Below are 15,942 nucleotides of genomic sequence, written 5' to 3'. Positions count from 1 at the left end.
GGCCACCGTTGGTAAGCTGTTAAAGGGTGGTCATCATCTGTCTGCTTTGGTGATACTACCAGTTTCTTTCAGGGTCATAAGATCCTGATCTTGTTCCAGCCTTAGTCACACACATTTACAACATGATATACCTATGTATGTGGGAGTGAGTGCAGTATTGCCTCCCCCCATTATGCACATTTCTGATGGGTGAACGCAATGCCTATGTGCATTCCACATGTAAACATATAACCTTCCTCTCTTGAGATCAGGAACAAATGTTCTTGATGGGGATGGCACTAGCGTTGTCATGTGCCCACTGGAATAGGACATGCCTACTGGCACACCAGTGGTGTGCAGAATAAAGAATTTTTTTTAAAATTAAAATTTCAAAAATTACCATCAACCTCTGGAAATGATGTCATGTACCTATGGAAACTGCGCCCTCCCAAGTCTATGATTTTACTGTAGAGTATCCGGTGAAAGAGATGTGATGTCACTTCCAGATTTTCCCGGAAATGATGTCATGCCATCATAACAGCAGAGTCAGTTTTCTCAGATGTGAGGAGAGGCCAGAGCCAGCATGCTCACTCCTTCTGTCCCTAAATCTATCCACTTTGTACTTTGAGATATAAGGGAAGCTGTGAGTAATATTTTGCTGTAGCAGCAAGCAACAAGTCAGCCAAACTCATTGCACATGGTGATCTTGTACTTCTCTCAGCTCACTAATTGTTATCCTAAACAAAACTATTAATGGAGCAGCCATAGGATTGTACTGTTAAACATTGTTCTTGGCCTAATTTTGTATTTGGATGGGGTTTCTGTGTTGGAAAGGAGGCTATCCTGCCCCTGAAGGGAAAAACAGCCATTCAGCCAAGTCTATAAGAGCACTGCTCCAGCATCTTGCATCTTGGGAGGGCATCTTGGCAATCTTCTGGGTATGGAGTGGGGGTCACTGGGGTATGGGGGGAGGTAGTTGTAAAATTCCTGCATTGTGCAGGGGGTTGGACTAGATGACCCTGGTGGCACCTTCCAACTCTTTGATTCTATGAATCTATTCTATGATTCTATCCAATCACCTTTGATAAAAGGGATGGAATGCTGGAGGAAAGCACAGGAGGAGAGAGTTGAGATCTGCCTCAGGGAGAGAAAAGCATTTGGGGAGGGGTTGAGTGGTAAAGCGGCCCATCTCAATGCAATGCTTCTAGGTGTAAACTGGAAGTGACATAATTGCATCACTGCGGCCGCACGCAATCCCTGCCCCCACCCTGCCCCATAGATCTCCCACTGGAGGAGAGAGGGGACTTGGCAACCCTATCTGTGCTGCTGATCTGTTCCTTGAACCAACTTGTAAATAAATAAATCTTCTTAGTTGCTTACATACTAATCCTACCCCAGTGATCTCAATAACTTCCTTGTGCACCACAAAACTTACCTCACAGCAGGGAACCATCGCCTATACGCTTGCAACCTTTAGAACACCTGGTAAATGAAGGGGAGGCCTATAGTTTAAAACAAACCTAGATCCCAAAAATCACAGGAAACTGTGTGCATCCTCTCTGTTGGTTAAAAAAAAGAGAGGCCTGTAACAGTTTTTAAATAGGAAATGTATAATTTTGGGAAGTCTTAAAGGAAACTGTGGCTCAAAAATGGTAGAAATGAACAATGTGTCCATTTTGAAATTTGTGTGTACAGGGCAAGCTACTCATTCACTCCTAGAGGCACACTTTAATGGCAACTCTTCAACATGTACCCTGATTAGTTCTGGATTAAATGCAGATAAGGTCTTTTGAGAACCGTGGTTTTTTTTTTTCTATTCATGATTATCAGTACTTTCATTTTTTAGGGGCAACAGAAAAAAGGGTCCAATTCAAGGTGCTAGTGTTCACGTTAAAGCCCTTCATTACCTGGATCCTACATATTTGAAGAACTACTGCTCTCTACATGTTCCCATGTGGTGTCTGCACTCTTCCCACCAAACTGACAATGGGGGGATTACATAAATTCCACTAGATCTAGTCCAGTATCCTGTTTCCCACAGTGCCCAGCTAGCACAGTATGAAGACGATAAACATTCTCTTCTGTTGCCCCCTTCAGTCAAGTGGTATTCAGTGGTATACTGTATCTGTACCTGGAAGTTTTACTTAGCTATCATGGCTAGTAGCTTTTGAGAATCTGGCTATTTACAAGAGGAGTGCCTGGATGGATCACAAAGCATTTCCTTTTTTTATTGAGATCGATTTTCTATGCTGATTATGTTTGGACTGAAGATATATTTATAGGCACATTCTGAAAGAACAAAATCCCATGCAATTCTCCAGAAAAATAAATGCTATGATGTGAAAACTATATTGTTGCCTGAACTACTGCCTTGCATTTATCAAGAGACAAGTTGCTTTCAAATTATATAATACCTGTCAAGGCTGTCTCTGTTAGTATATTGTGATAGCAAAACACATGGACTTTTAGAACACATAGAGGTGGGCTGTGTTTTTTCATCTATACTCTGTCACATTTATATGAAACCATGTTGGAAACTAGAGTTGGCTCCTGGGGAACCATCTGCACAGTTATGCTTCACTACTATGGATAAATTGATGTTTTTAGTTCTTTCTGATTCCCTACATTGGGTTAGATCTGACAGATTTGTTGCGCTAGTGATGGTGCTTTCCTCCAGTGAAGGAGCGTTCCTCTGACATCATTATATCTGTTCTGTACATATCAGAATGAAGACTCCAGTGTTGGCAGAAAGGTGGCTTATTGTTGATTGGGATGGGTACGTGCTGACCTGATGACTTTTGACTTCAGTACGGCTGATGTCTGGTGATAGCTTTTGCCTTGCGAAGAACATGGTGTATGTTGAGTTATTTTATTTTCATTCTTTAATGTCACCAAGAAACCTTTTCGTTTTGACCCTGAATTCTGTGGATTTTGCAGTGGTTGAGTTTCCTCAAAATTCTAATCTATGACCAGTCCTGAAAAAGTGGAAACAGAGAGAGCTATCTCTAAATGCACAGCCACTTGATGTCATGGGTTTTGTTATGTCATTAGTTTTTTTGTGTAAATATGGGATACAAAACACATCATAAATCAAGGAGCTGTAGGTGGCAAGGAAACTGTGAACTGTGCATTGCCTGGGTAAAAAGCGAAATACATTATATTAATTCATGCTTCATGGTGTGTGTGTGTGTGTGTGTGTGTGTGTGTGTGTGTGTGTGTGTGTGTGTGTACCAGACTAGCACACGTGTACTGCTAGTTTACCACCCAAGTGAACCAAGCAATATTGGGTACCAAACAGGCAGGGTGCATTGATGTGGGAGGAAAAGCAAGTGTCATCATCACCTATCCCATCACCTATACAACTATAAGTGCAAGACTGGCTCTTCATGCCACTTTTGGCAATGTCTAGTTGGCACAAGAGTAGGGTGTGCAAAAAATAATAATGTTATTTTTCAGATTTGGGTATACTGGACCCAAAACATATCGGCATTCCCAATATTCTCAAATACCAAATACCAGATCTCAAATACCAAGTATGGTATTTTGATTCAGGGTTTTTTTCGGCTTTCTGATTTTTTCAGATCCATTATTCCCCATGGGGAAACTTTCCAGTTGGCTGGGGGTGTTTTATTTGAAGATACAGGCACCCAAATTGGAGGGGAGCTGCTAGTGCCTGTCCTTTAAATAACCTCCAAATTTCAAGTAGATTGAAGCAAGGATTCCAATTCTATGGGCCCCTGAACAGGGTGCCCCCAACCATTTGCCATTATTTCCTATGGAGGGGAAAAACACCCCTCAAAGTTGCTTCCAGGTCAGGCAGCAGTCATTAGTCAAATGTCTCCCATGGAAGAACCAACACAGCAAGCCCAGCAGAACTATTGTAGAACCCAGTAATCCCAGTAGAACCACAGGCCAATGTGCCAAGCAAATTTGAACCAAAACCAAAGAAGTGAATCTCTGCAGTGGAAGCTCCAGGTGGGGGGCACTTTTGCAAGCCCAACAGAATCAATTGCAATGTGCAGAAACCCAGCAGAACCAACGTCAACCCAGAGAATATCTACAGTAGAAACTGAAGGGGGGGACACTTCTGCAAGCTCAGCAGAACCAATTGCAGTGTGCAGAAGCCCAGCAGAACCCAGTGCCACTCTGGCCATTCAAGTTCAACAGGAGTTATGTCAAACTGGAGAATCTCTGCAGTGGAAACTGAAGGAGGGGTTTTGCAAGCCCAACAGAACCAATGACAATGTATAGATGTGAAGCAGAATCCAGTGTCACTGTGGCCGTTCAAGCCCAACAGAAGTAATGTAAAACTGGAGAACCACAGCAGAACAAATCCAAGCAGTGGGGGGTGGGGGGTGCACAAGAAACTCTGGCAAAGAAAAGATCTTTTGAAACTGACAGACTTGACATAGATAGAAGCTGCCTAGCAAGCTGATCAAAACCCCGGGAGACACAGAAACAAAGAAAAACAGGAGGGAAATAATAGTCCTGGGAGCCTGCAAACTCTGGATCCCAATCTTCCTGGTTAGTCCCAAATATTTCCAAGATTTTTCAGGACCATTTTTGGGGGTATCCCAAAAAATCTCCAGATACACTTGGGATGCAGAAAATACCTGAAAAATACCAATATGATTTTTTGGGGGTATATTTTCAGTTTGGTTTTGCCCAAATGCACATCCTTACACAAGAGGCAGTATGTGCTTTCTCTCAAGCAACTTCTGTGTGATTGGGGTCCATCCAAGGGAAAATGTGGAGGAAATGCCTCGGAAGTTCACCTTGGATGGAGAATTTTGATTGAATGGGAGCAGGTAAGGGACAAGGCGCCCTGACCTGGATGGCCCAGGCAGCCTGATCTCGTCAGATCTCAGAAACTAAGCAGGGTCAGCCCTGGTTAGTATTTGGATGGGAGACCACCAAGGAATACCAAGGTTGCTATGCAGAGGAAGGCACTGGCAAACCACCTCTGTTAGTCTCTTGCCATGAAACCCCCCAAAAGAGGTCACCATAAGTCAGCTGCGACTTGACGGCACTTTACACACACACACACACACACACACAAGGCACAAGGTTTCCATCAGCCCAGAACATTCTAGACAGGCATCTCCTCCACACCCTTGCTTGGAACTTGTCTGGGAAACAGGGAAGGGAGTGTGTGTGACCGCCTTATAAAATTCTTGGAGATTTTGCATATCATTATGCCAATAATAATACTCATTACCCCCCCACCCGAGGTATTCTGGAATAGCATAGTGAAAACTTTATTTTGGTGGCTGTTGAACTATGAGTTTGATTATGTGAGGTAACTTTTGTTGTTCTTTAACGGCACTGAAACACTGGAGGCAAGTGTGTTAAAGAACAGCAGTTGTTGATTTTTCTCCTCAAAATGGTTAATATGCTTAAAGTGGTTGCAGGCACAGTGAATAGAACAATGTTACTTTATAGCCTTGGCTGAAGAAAATATTTATTTGTTCAACAGGTTACACAGTTTCAGGGACATTTATATAAAATTAATTACATTGTTTTCAGAGATCTTAAATGTCATTTCACCCCTGAATGGCATCTTTCCAATCAGAAGTCATTCACAGACTTCACCCAGAGAAAGTTTATCTCTGTCAGACCCAACAGTCTTAACGATACAGTTACAACCAGTTGCCATATTTGTGAACAATTGACTCAGATCTGATTAGACTCACATGATCAGGGGTTTCAATCAGGGTTGCCAGCTCTGGGTTGGAAAATTCCTGGAGATTTTGGGGGTGGAGCCTGGAGAGGGCAGGGTTTGAGGGGAGGGACATCAGTGGGGTATAAAGCCATAGAGTCCACCTTCCAAAGCCATCATTTTCTGATCTCTGTCACCTGGAGACCATCTGTAATTCCAAGAGCTCTCCAGCCACCTCTTGAAGACTGGCAACTCTTGTTCCAGTCTGCTCAATCTACTCTTCCCTCGAGACAGACTCTATCTCACATTTGTCTGCTCCCTACAAGAGTTAGAACTCTCCTCTAAGTACTCTGCTGTTTTCAAGAGTCAGGCCTCAGCTGCCATTTGCCTGCTCTCACCTCAACCTTCTGCCATCTCCATGAAAGCTGACTAGATGTAGGTGTAGATTTCAAATCTGTGTGGGCCATCATGGGGGGTTGGCTATTTGACAGTTGGGACCCAGTCAGGCTCCTGTCCCTCACAGGGAGCTTGGGGGTGACTTGATAGCTTGAGCTAGCTTTATATGTGTGTGTGTGTGAGAGTACATGTGCATATGTGTGCATGCTTATGGGTAGCATATATCTTTACTTCAGACAACAGACAACAAGGAGGATATTTTATGTATTATGTACCCCACTCCTACACATGAAGCCAGCTGGGTGACCTTGGGCTAGTCACACTCTCTCAGCCCCACCTCCCTCACTGGGTGTCTGTTGTGGGGAGGGGAAGAGAAGGTGATGGTAAACCTGTTTGATTCTCCCTTAAGTAGGGTATACAGCCCAACTCTTCCTCTATTTATTTTATTTACTTCATTTATATCTCATTTTTCTTCTCAATGGGGACCTGTTGGGCTTACAACATTCTCCCCTTTTCCATTTTATCGCCATAACAACCATGTGAGGAAGGTTAGACTGAGAGTGTGTGACTGGCCCAAGGTTGCTCAGTCAGCTTCTTTGTCCAAGTAGGGATTTGGACCTGGGTATCCCAAATCCTACTCCAACATCCTTAGCACTGCATCATGCTGGCATAAGTATTAGATGCTTATAAAATCATGAATACAGTAGGGAAGTAAATATATATACCTTTTTAGTCAGAGCTAGATAGACCTTTGTTCTGATCTAGTATTGCATAGGTGTTTCTATCTATAAAAGGACACAAGTGCTATGTGTGAATATCATCAAGTGTGATTTCCTAAGCAAGCTATTCATGAGAGCTGGTGTACCCAGCATGCATGGAATGTTTTCCTTGCCTGCTAAATGTCAAAGTACTAACACAGTGTTGTGCTTTTTACTCTCATCAAGATTGGGGGAAAAAAATCTTTTCATTGCCTGTGGGATACTGCCAGACATCGTACCCACACACACATGAACTAGTGACAAGTAAATGTGCAGGAAAACTGCCTACATCTCTCATTAACATTTCAGAGCTTTTGTTCCATGATTACTATAAACTGAATTTTGTTTTGCAATATCCCTGTATTCTTCTTAATATTCTGGAGAAGTAAGTAATTATTCAGGTTGGTACTGAATAATGGCAAAGTACATAGCAGGTTCATTTAAATAACGAAATTACCTTTGTAAAATATTTATAGCCCGCACTTCTGAGGGAAAGAACTATGTTTGTGTGTGTGTGTGTGTGTGTGTGTTGCTAAAGGTAAACACCAGCAAAAGAAAGGACATGAAGATCCTGTAAAGGGCTGAGTTAGGTGGGGACATATGGGGAAAAACATGTATTTTCCATATAGTATACTAAGGCAAGGTCAGCTGCTCTTTGAGCCACTAATTGCATTTAGTTTTCTTTATATGAGCATCAGATACCCAACAAGGAAATGCCAAGCACTGCTATAGTGCATTTCAAAGCTTGTTATCTTCTTTTCATTATTATATAGCATAATGCACAAATGAAAACAGAGATGAATAGTGAGAAGAGGGAAAAGACCTTTTCACTGAATGAGAGGAATGTAAACCTGGACAGGACCTGAAGGTCATCTCATACAATCCCCTGCACTTCATCTGATCTTCACATCTAAACAAAGCAATCTGCTTAATCCATGTTATCCAGTTTGTAGCAGAAAGCAGCACAGGCATGAGTACATTAGGCACCTGTCAAGATGCATCTGGATGACTCCAATTTATGTAATTGAATGCACTGTTGGCAGTCCCTGCAGTTCAGATCTGTAGGTTCTTCATCCCATTCTGATCTCCCACAAGTGGCTAACAAGGATTGGCAATTGAACAACAGAAGCCCTGCAATCTGCATGGCTAGCTCACTATGGTGATCATAAAAGTGTCCTGTGGAACATACTTGGGACACATACCTGAGAGCCATGATTGGTACATGTATGCTGTTCACACATTATGCGTACAGGTATTACAATACTGATGTATATATGGCAAAACAATGCTAGCATTTGAAATATTCATAGGCATACTGTTTCAAAATGTCAGCAGTACTTTATACATGTATGATGAATAATTATGCAGAGTTTTTAATGCAAAAACTGTATTACAGTCTTCATCTCATTCATCCTCAAAATAAGGAACTAGGCATGTCATGTCATGAACCTGTATGAAGAAACAATAATTGGATTACTCAGGTTACCTGCCAGTTCACATAAAGTCAATTTAAACATTTTTCACTCCATCTAGTACATTTTGATCCCATTCTTCCTTCAGGAGCTCAGCATGGCATACATTGCCTATTAATTAGGGGCTATGGAACACAGGCAGGATGCTGCCACAGTCGTCTTGTGGGCTTTCTAGAGGCACCTGGTTGGCCACTGTGTGAACAGACTGCTGGACCTGATGGGCCTTGGTTGGATCCAGCATGGCCTTTCTTATGTTCTTATTTTATCTTCACAACCGCTCTGTGAGGTAGGTTAGGCTGAGAATGTTTGACTGGCCCAAGGTCACCCAGCAAAACTCATGTCAGAACAGGGATTTTGGAACCCAGGTCTCTCAGATCCTAGTCCAATACCCTAATCATAATACCACACTGGTTCTGTATTCTTTTCACCAACATGAATTGTGTGAATCAGCCCCAACTCTGTGTGATATGGACACAACCCTTGGGAAAAGTCTGGAATATAAAATGAAGGCATGCACTAACAGGACAACCAACAGTAAACCATATTCCAGTGATTCTCATACCAAATGAATAATTTCAGGTGCATGTTGGAAGGTTACATGGGTCTCAGCTGAGAGCATTGGGTTTAAAGTAGACTCGACAAAAGGGACATCCAAATGGAAAGATAAAAAAGCACCACTTCTGCCTTTGACAGTGCATTTGAAGTTGACTTTATAGAAGGGGGAATTAAAGTCCACAAGTGCTGCTGTTGAAGTTTAAAATTAGAAACTCACTAGAAGAATTTTCTAACAGTTAGAGCGGTTCCTCAGTGGAACAGGCCTCCTCGGGAGGTGGTAAGCTCTCCTTCCCTGGAGGTTTTTAAGAAGAGGTTAGATGGCCATCTGTCAGCAATGCTGATTCTGTGACCTTAGGCAGATGATGAGAGGGAGGGCATCTTGGCCATCTTCTGGTCACTAGGGGTGTGGAGGGGGGAGGTAGTTGTGAAATTCCTGCATTGTGCAGGGGGTTGGACTTGATGGTCCTGGTGGTCCCTTCCAACTCTATGATTCTATGATTCTAGATATTGTTCAATTAGTTGGTGGAAGAAAAAAAATCCTGTGCAGAGTTTGTTATAGTGAAGGAAATGGGCAAAAGAATAGCAGACAGAGAATTTGACATAGAAATGGACTTCTGTTATTGGATGGACTTGGCATTCATATGTTTTGAATATCTGGGGTTCGTATGTTGGAGTATGATCTGCCTCACACTGCGGCCAGAAATGTCCAATTGTGTGGATATTAGCTGTAATTGGAGGACATTAATTCCTAGGGTCACCATATGTCGGAAGCACTTAACACACATACACAGCTGTAATACATTATTCTGCAGCTAGTCTAAATGTACTGCATTACTTCTAACTGAATAGGCCCTAAAATGACCACAATTTCACAATTTGAAAGGTTGCAGCTGGCTGGCAAACTCTTTGTCCAGCAGCTCCATGGAGCCCCTGGGCAAGAGGGCTCAGGGAACAGATACATCTAGGACCTTTCTCTCTGGAAACAGTTATGAGCGCATGCTTTGCTGGCAGAAGATTGTAGGTTCTGTCCTTGGCATCTCTAGTTAAAGGTAGCAAATAGCAGATGCAGTTGAGAGAGCATGCTAGAGAGCAGCTAAAAGTCTGAGCTGACTATATTGAATTTAGGATTATCTCTTCGTCACCTGTGGGAGGTTTTTGGGGCGGAGCCTGAGGAGGACGGGGTTTGGGGAGGGACTTTAATGCCATAGAGTCCAATTGCCAAAGCAGCCATTTTCTCCAGGTGAACTGATCTCTATCGGCTGGAGATGATTTGTAATAGCAGCAGATCTCCAGCTAGTACCTGGAGGTTGGCAACCCTAATTGAACTAGATAGGTTAATGCTCTGACTTAGTACAAGGCACCTTCATATGCTCTTCCTAGTGCTCTGGAAGAATCATAAAGTGTCTGTTTCTCAGCCAACATAATTTCTCCTTGTCTCTGAAGGAGATGTCCACTTTGAAGTTTAACAAATCCTGGGGGGGATAAATTGGGTTTGGATGAAATATGCTAAAAAGAGCACGTGGTCCATTGCTACCTTGAGCAGGTATCTGGAGAGACGGTATATAAATGTTCTAAGTAAGTAGATTAATGACCATTGGGCAGCTAGCAGAAAGGAAGCAAGTGTTAGGATACTTGTTTCTCGTCCATAGAAGCCTGTGGGTTAGCACTCACACATTTATCTCTGCTGTCAGTGTTCAATGGCACCATGGGAACAATATGTCTGCACAGCATTCAGCCCCCATGACTTTGGGAGATTTGGGGTAGACATTTTTAAATGGAACATGATTTCCTGCTTATCTTGGAAGTCCTCTAGATATGTAGCAAACCACTTTCAGCTAGTCCTCCCAGTGCCTCACCCATCCACATCTACATCATCTTGTCTGAATATAAGACGAAAAGGGAGAACAAGATAATCTACAAGTATGTTAAAAAATACAGCTGTTCTCCTTCCTAAGCTTCTGGTAGCCTCTAAAGAAATCCCCATGCCTGCTCTAGGAGTTTTAGTGCCATGGAACTCTTGAGTAAAATGCTTGAGTTTTCAGCTCAGGATATTCTTATCCCACAGAACAGAAAAAAATTCTAATCATCTTGGTCATTTTTGCACAAATGTGTGGGCTGATGAGCATTAGTTCAACCCTCATATTAGCAGGATTATTTTTTTATATTAAGTTAACTATAAGAAATTTCCATAAACAGCTTGCTGGGTAAATCTGTGGAGGATAATTTATTTGAAATCCCTGACCTTTCTATCCAAATGATTCCCATGCAATATTTAATTTTTTTTTTAAATTTTGAGGACAGTCCAGCATATTGTTCCTAGGTTTAAACTTTCAGAAAGTCTGAATTCCTATTGGTCGTTGAGCTTTCTTTAAGTATATGAAAGGATTAATCTCTCAGTCTATCCAAATTCTTTTGAAGTTTATTACCTGACCTTCAGTGTGATATCTCAAGTTGAACACATTAGTTAAAAAAATAAGATGTTATGATGCTGCCTTATACTGCCAGACCATTGTAACTCTTTAGAGTCTAATGCAGAGGTGGGGAACCTTTTTTCCACCAAGGGCCATTTGGATATTTATAACATCATTCGCGGGCCATACAAAATTATCAACTTAAAAATTAGCCGACCAAGCCCCAAGCAGGCAGTTGTCCCAAATGACCCCCCCTGGGAATGGGCAAGCAGGCAGACATCCAACCGGTGGTGCACTCACCCACCTGGTGCCAAAGGATAGTCGGTTGCACCAGCTGGGCGTAGCAGTGCAGCCGCATGCTGGAGTTGCTCCTGCTCCGCATGGTTGGGGCCGGATTCTTCAGCTGGCCCCTGCTACCTCCGCCTGCAGGGATGAAATGAGGACACACTGGCTAAGAACTCTGCCCCCCTGCTCATTCTGGCCCTGCCCCCTTTAACCCCTCCATTGTCACCACTTCTGCTCCCAGCCCTCTTGTAGTACAGAGGGAATACGTTTCTCCACAGGCCGGGTGGGAAAGGGTTGACACCGTTTCTTGGGCGGTCCTAGCAGCTCCATAGCTAACGACTCTTCTGCAAGGGGGAAAAGGTTCCTTTTCTCGGCAAAACTAACTCACATCTGCCTTGAATAGAGGCTATTCCTGTCCACAGGAGGGGGCGGGTCGCCAGTCTTAGATCCTTCTGAGCTAAAGATCTGCCAGGACCCACGAAGGGCCAGAACAAATGATTTTGCGGGCCTTAAATGGCCCCTGGGTCTGACGTTCCCCACCCTGGTCTAAGGCATAAAAATCTTTGCCAACACTGGCTACCACTTCAGATCCTTTAATTGTAGATGATAGTTATCAAACCTGTGTCTCTGTGCATACAAAGTATGAGGTCTGTCATGGAGCCACAATGCGGTTTTCAAAGATTTTAGTCTAAATATCACTTCTGACATGCCAGCAAACTTGATGGATGTTGTCTGAACAGTATATTTTTAGACGTACACTTTCTATTAAAGGATGTGGAGAAATGCTGAGGTGAATTCACTCTAAATATGCTATCTAGATAGCCAGATTGCAACATGTTTCAAAACTATGCAATATTTTCATAGGCATTTTTCTTGAATATATGTTTTGCTTTCTTTGCAGTGTCATCCAAACCCAGGCCTCACAGTGATGAATACACTAAGAAGATTCCACCCCCGAAGCCAAAACGGAATCCAAACACTCAGCTAAGTGCGTCTTTTGACGAGACGTACATCAAAAAGCATGCCCCCGCAAAATCAGCTCTAAGTCGGGATGCCTCCTTGTCACAGGTCAGCAGTCCTGCTCCAGACACAGAGGAAGAGGAGCCTGTTTATATCGAAATGGTTGGGAATATATTAAGAGATTTCAAAAAAGATGAGGAGGACCAAAGTGAGGCAGTATATGAGGAAATGAAGTACCCCATCTTTGATGATGGAGGCCAAGATTCAAAATGTCTATGTGAGTATGACCATCACAGCTGTTCTTCTCAGTGTGCTACTCCCACAGTGCCTGACCTTGACTTCTCCAAGTCCTCAGTGCCATCAACTCCCAAGGGTGTGCTTTGTGACATCCCCCCACCATTTCCAAATTTGCTTTCTCATAGACCTCCACTCCTGGTTTTTCCACCTGCGCCAGTGCAATGCTCCCCAAATTCTGATGAATCTCCTCTAACACCTCTGGAAGTCACCAAGCTTCCTGTGTTAGAAAATGTGTCTTATATCAAACAGCAAGCTGGAGCTTCTCCATCTTCACTGCCACCTCACACTCCAAGTCATCCAAAACTGGAGAAAGACCAGTCAATATCTCATGGAACTAGTACTCCAGGGCACTCCTCTTCACCTCCTCATCCTTCTACCTTATACAGAACACAGTCTCCACATGGCTATCCCAAAAGCCACTCTGCCTCTCCCTCTCCTGTGAGTATGGGTCGGTCACTTACCCCCTTAAGTCTCAAAAGACCTCCTCCTTATGACTCTGTACATTCAGGAAGTCTCTCAAGAAGTTCTCCATCAGTGCCTCATTCTACAGCCAGAAACATGTTGCAAGAAGGGGGGAAAATGGTAAACGCCTCTGTCAATACCTATGGGTCATCATCGCAGAGTGGTTCACGTTCTAGAACACCTACCAGTCCTCTAGAGGAATTAACTAGCCTTTTTACCTCAGGACGAAGCTTACTGAGGAAATCCTCCAGTGGAAGAAAATCTAAAGAGCCTGCAGAGAGTAAGTGTTTGAGATCATATTTCCCTCATATGTATCAACATTGAAATTAGTGTCATAATTTATCAAATCAAGCCTATGCAGATAACCGGATGACTCCACGACATAAATTATGCTTGCACTGTTCCTGAAGCTAGAAGGCAACAGGCAAAGTTTGTATTTTGCATTTTTTTTGTTTAATTTGCAGCTCCTCAATTTCAAACATTGATTAAACTGTATTCAAACCTTGTAGCTACAATGCAACAGAAAGAAGTACCATGTTAGTGGCAAATCATCTGACAATGAATAGGGACACTTGGTACCTCCTGGAATTGTCAAAATGTATATAACAAAAAGTTGACTAGTGTGGTCACTGGTCAACTGGCTTACTATTGAGGATTCTAGGAATTGTTTGGTATGTGTGGTGTTTATGAATTTTACCCATTTTAAGTAGTATTCCAGGGTTGGTTTAGGAATAAAACCCTTGCAGATGTTAGCCTTCTTTGCTATCCATATTTTTTTCTTTATTATTTGTAGGGCTTTTTAAAGGTACGATGTCTGTTCAAAGTTGCAAGCAGTAATGACCCCTCCCCAGTATGCTCATTCAAGTTATAAAAATAACAAGAGGTTCTAAAAATGGAACATTCTTGCTGGAGAAGCCCCTTGGAAGTTGCACTGGATGGCGCAGGCCATGGCTCAGAGGTAGAGGGCATGCTTTGCTTGTAAAAGGCCCCTGGAATCTCCAGAGTGGGAAAGCTGTCTATCTGGGACCTTGGAGAGCAGCTGTCAGTCAAAAGAAGCAATGCTAGTCTAGGTTGACCAGCGGCCTGACACCTTATATCACATGATTCTGACATTGTAGCATGCAGACTCAGGGGACAGGGATCTTCTAATTACAAAACTAGCATTTTTCTAAGAGACATTATCCCCTTAGAATTCTTATCTTATGGTCAGCAAAAAGTCATAAGGATCTTCCTCTCATCACCCACTCTAGATGGACTAAATTGTCTTTCATTGTGTGTAGTTTTTAATACCATCCACCATACTGTTGTTTGTAACTTTAAGTGTGCATGTATCTATGTATCTATATTCCATGCATCTGATGAAGTAGCTCATGAGAGCTCATGCTAGAAAATATTTTGTTAGCCATTAAGGTTGCATTGGAATTGTCTTCAATTTTGTTTTATATTATACCAGTCCTGGACAATGGCTCACTGAAGTCGAGGCCAGAAATCTTTCCTGTCTTTAATTTCTGCTCTCATTGACCCTTAAACTGAACAGGTTAGAAACTGAACAGGGGGTTCAAGGATTGCCCCTCCCCTTCCTCCTGGTGCTCCTTTTAAAATAGCGTGTCCAAGATGGTGGAGATCTAGGAGGTACAGAGAACTACTACCAGTATCAAAAGTTATAAAGCATTTATTAAAAAGAAAATGTTTACAAGCATGCTCTCAGCACAGCACCAGATTGAGCAAGGGATTCAAAAGAAAAGGGTAAAACGCAATTCCTCTATCCTTTCCTCTGTACATGACCCGGTGCTTGCACAGGGGACCTTTACCTTTTTAGGCTCCTTAGCTTAGAAAGTTACCAGGTGTTCCACGGAGTTTCTATTACCTTGAAGCCTCTTTCAGGTGTGCAGGCCAGCACACAGCAATGGCTGCCTCCTACAGACCTAGGGTTGCCAGCTCCAGCTTGGGAAATATCTGGAGATTTTGGGGACGGAGCCTGAGAAGGGCGGGGTTTGGTGAGGGGAGGGACTTCAATGCCATAGAGTCCAATTGCCAAAGCAGCCATTTTCTCCAGGTGAACTGATCTCTATTGGCGGGAGATTAGTTGTAATAGCAGGAGATTTCCAGCTAGTACCTGGAGTTTGGCAACCCTATACAGACCTCAGTTAAGAGGTGTGCCTGACTTGATGGAATCAGCTCTAAAAGAGACCTCCTCCTTGCTCCTAGGAGTTTTATCCTCTCTCTTTTTCCTCCCATTGAGCAGGTTAGGACAGGTCAAAGAGGTTTTTCCTCAAGTCCCCAGGAGACTTTCCTTGAAGTCTCTCTAGCACTTAATTTCTCCAAATCTCTGTTCCCTGCTAGATATCACCTGTCTAGCTGGTGAGGGGTGGAAGCTTGACCCTCCTATTGTCTCTTGCTAAACCTTTTAGCAATTCTAAAAGGGTGGCTGAAGTGAGGCTGGAACGCAACTGCATTGCCTTCTCCTCTCCTGCCTGTTCTCTGCCAAGAGTAGAGATAAACTTTTTAAAACTCAAAGTGAAGGTTTTGCTCTGTTCAAACCTACAAAGAAAAATGCATTTCTTCACAAGCTTGCGTGTTGCACTATGAGCTAATAAGGAGCTAGGAATGAGCAGGAGCAAAGCTGTTCGAAACTGCGCCCTTCTTCCCTCTATATTATGGTGTCTGTGCTTTGCCTTCAGCGTGTCAAAAGTGCTTTGCATTCACAT

General features: G+C 42.9%; 1 protein-coding gene across 3 annotated transcripts in view; it reads left to right on the top strand.

Moving 5' to 3' along the window:
• Positions 1-15,942, top strand: part of NYAP2 (neuronal tyrosine-phosphorylated phosphoinositide-3-kinase adaptor 2) — a 197,485-nt gene that overhangs the window by 114,881 nt on the left and 66,662 nt on the right. For all 3 annotated transcript variants that reach the window (XM_056850017.1, XM_056850018.1, XM_056850016.1), the window contains exon 4: positions 12,417-13,514. In XM_056850017.1, the coding sequence (XP_056705995.1) occupies positions 12,417-13,514 (1,098 nt within the window). The remainder of the gene's footprint in view (positions 1-12,416; positions 13,515-15,942) is intronic.

This window comes from Euleptes europaea, chromosome 5 (assembly GCF_029931775.1).
Source record: "Euleptes europaea isolate rEulEur1 chromosome 5, rEulEur1.hap1, whole genome shotgun sequence".
Classification (NCBI taxonomy): domain Eukaryota; kingdom Metazoa; phylum Chordata; class Lepidosauria; order Squamata; family Sphaerodactylidae; genus Euleptes; species Euleptes europaea.
Note: the sequence above shows the minus strand (reverse complement) of the source record. Positions and strands in the feature narration are given on the sequence as shown.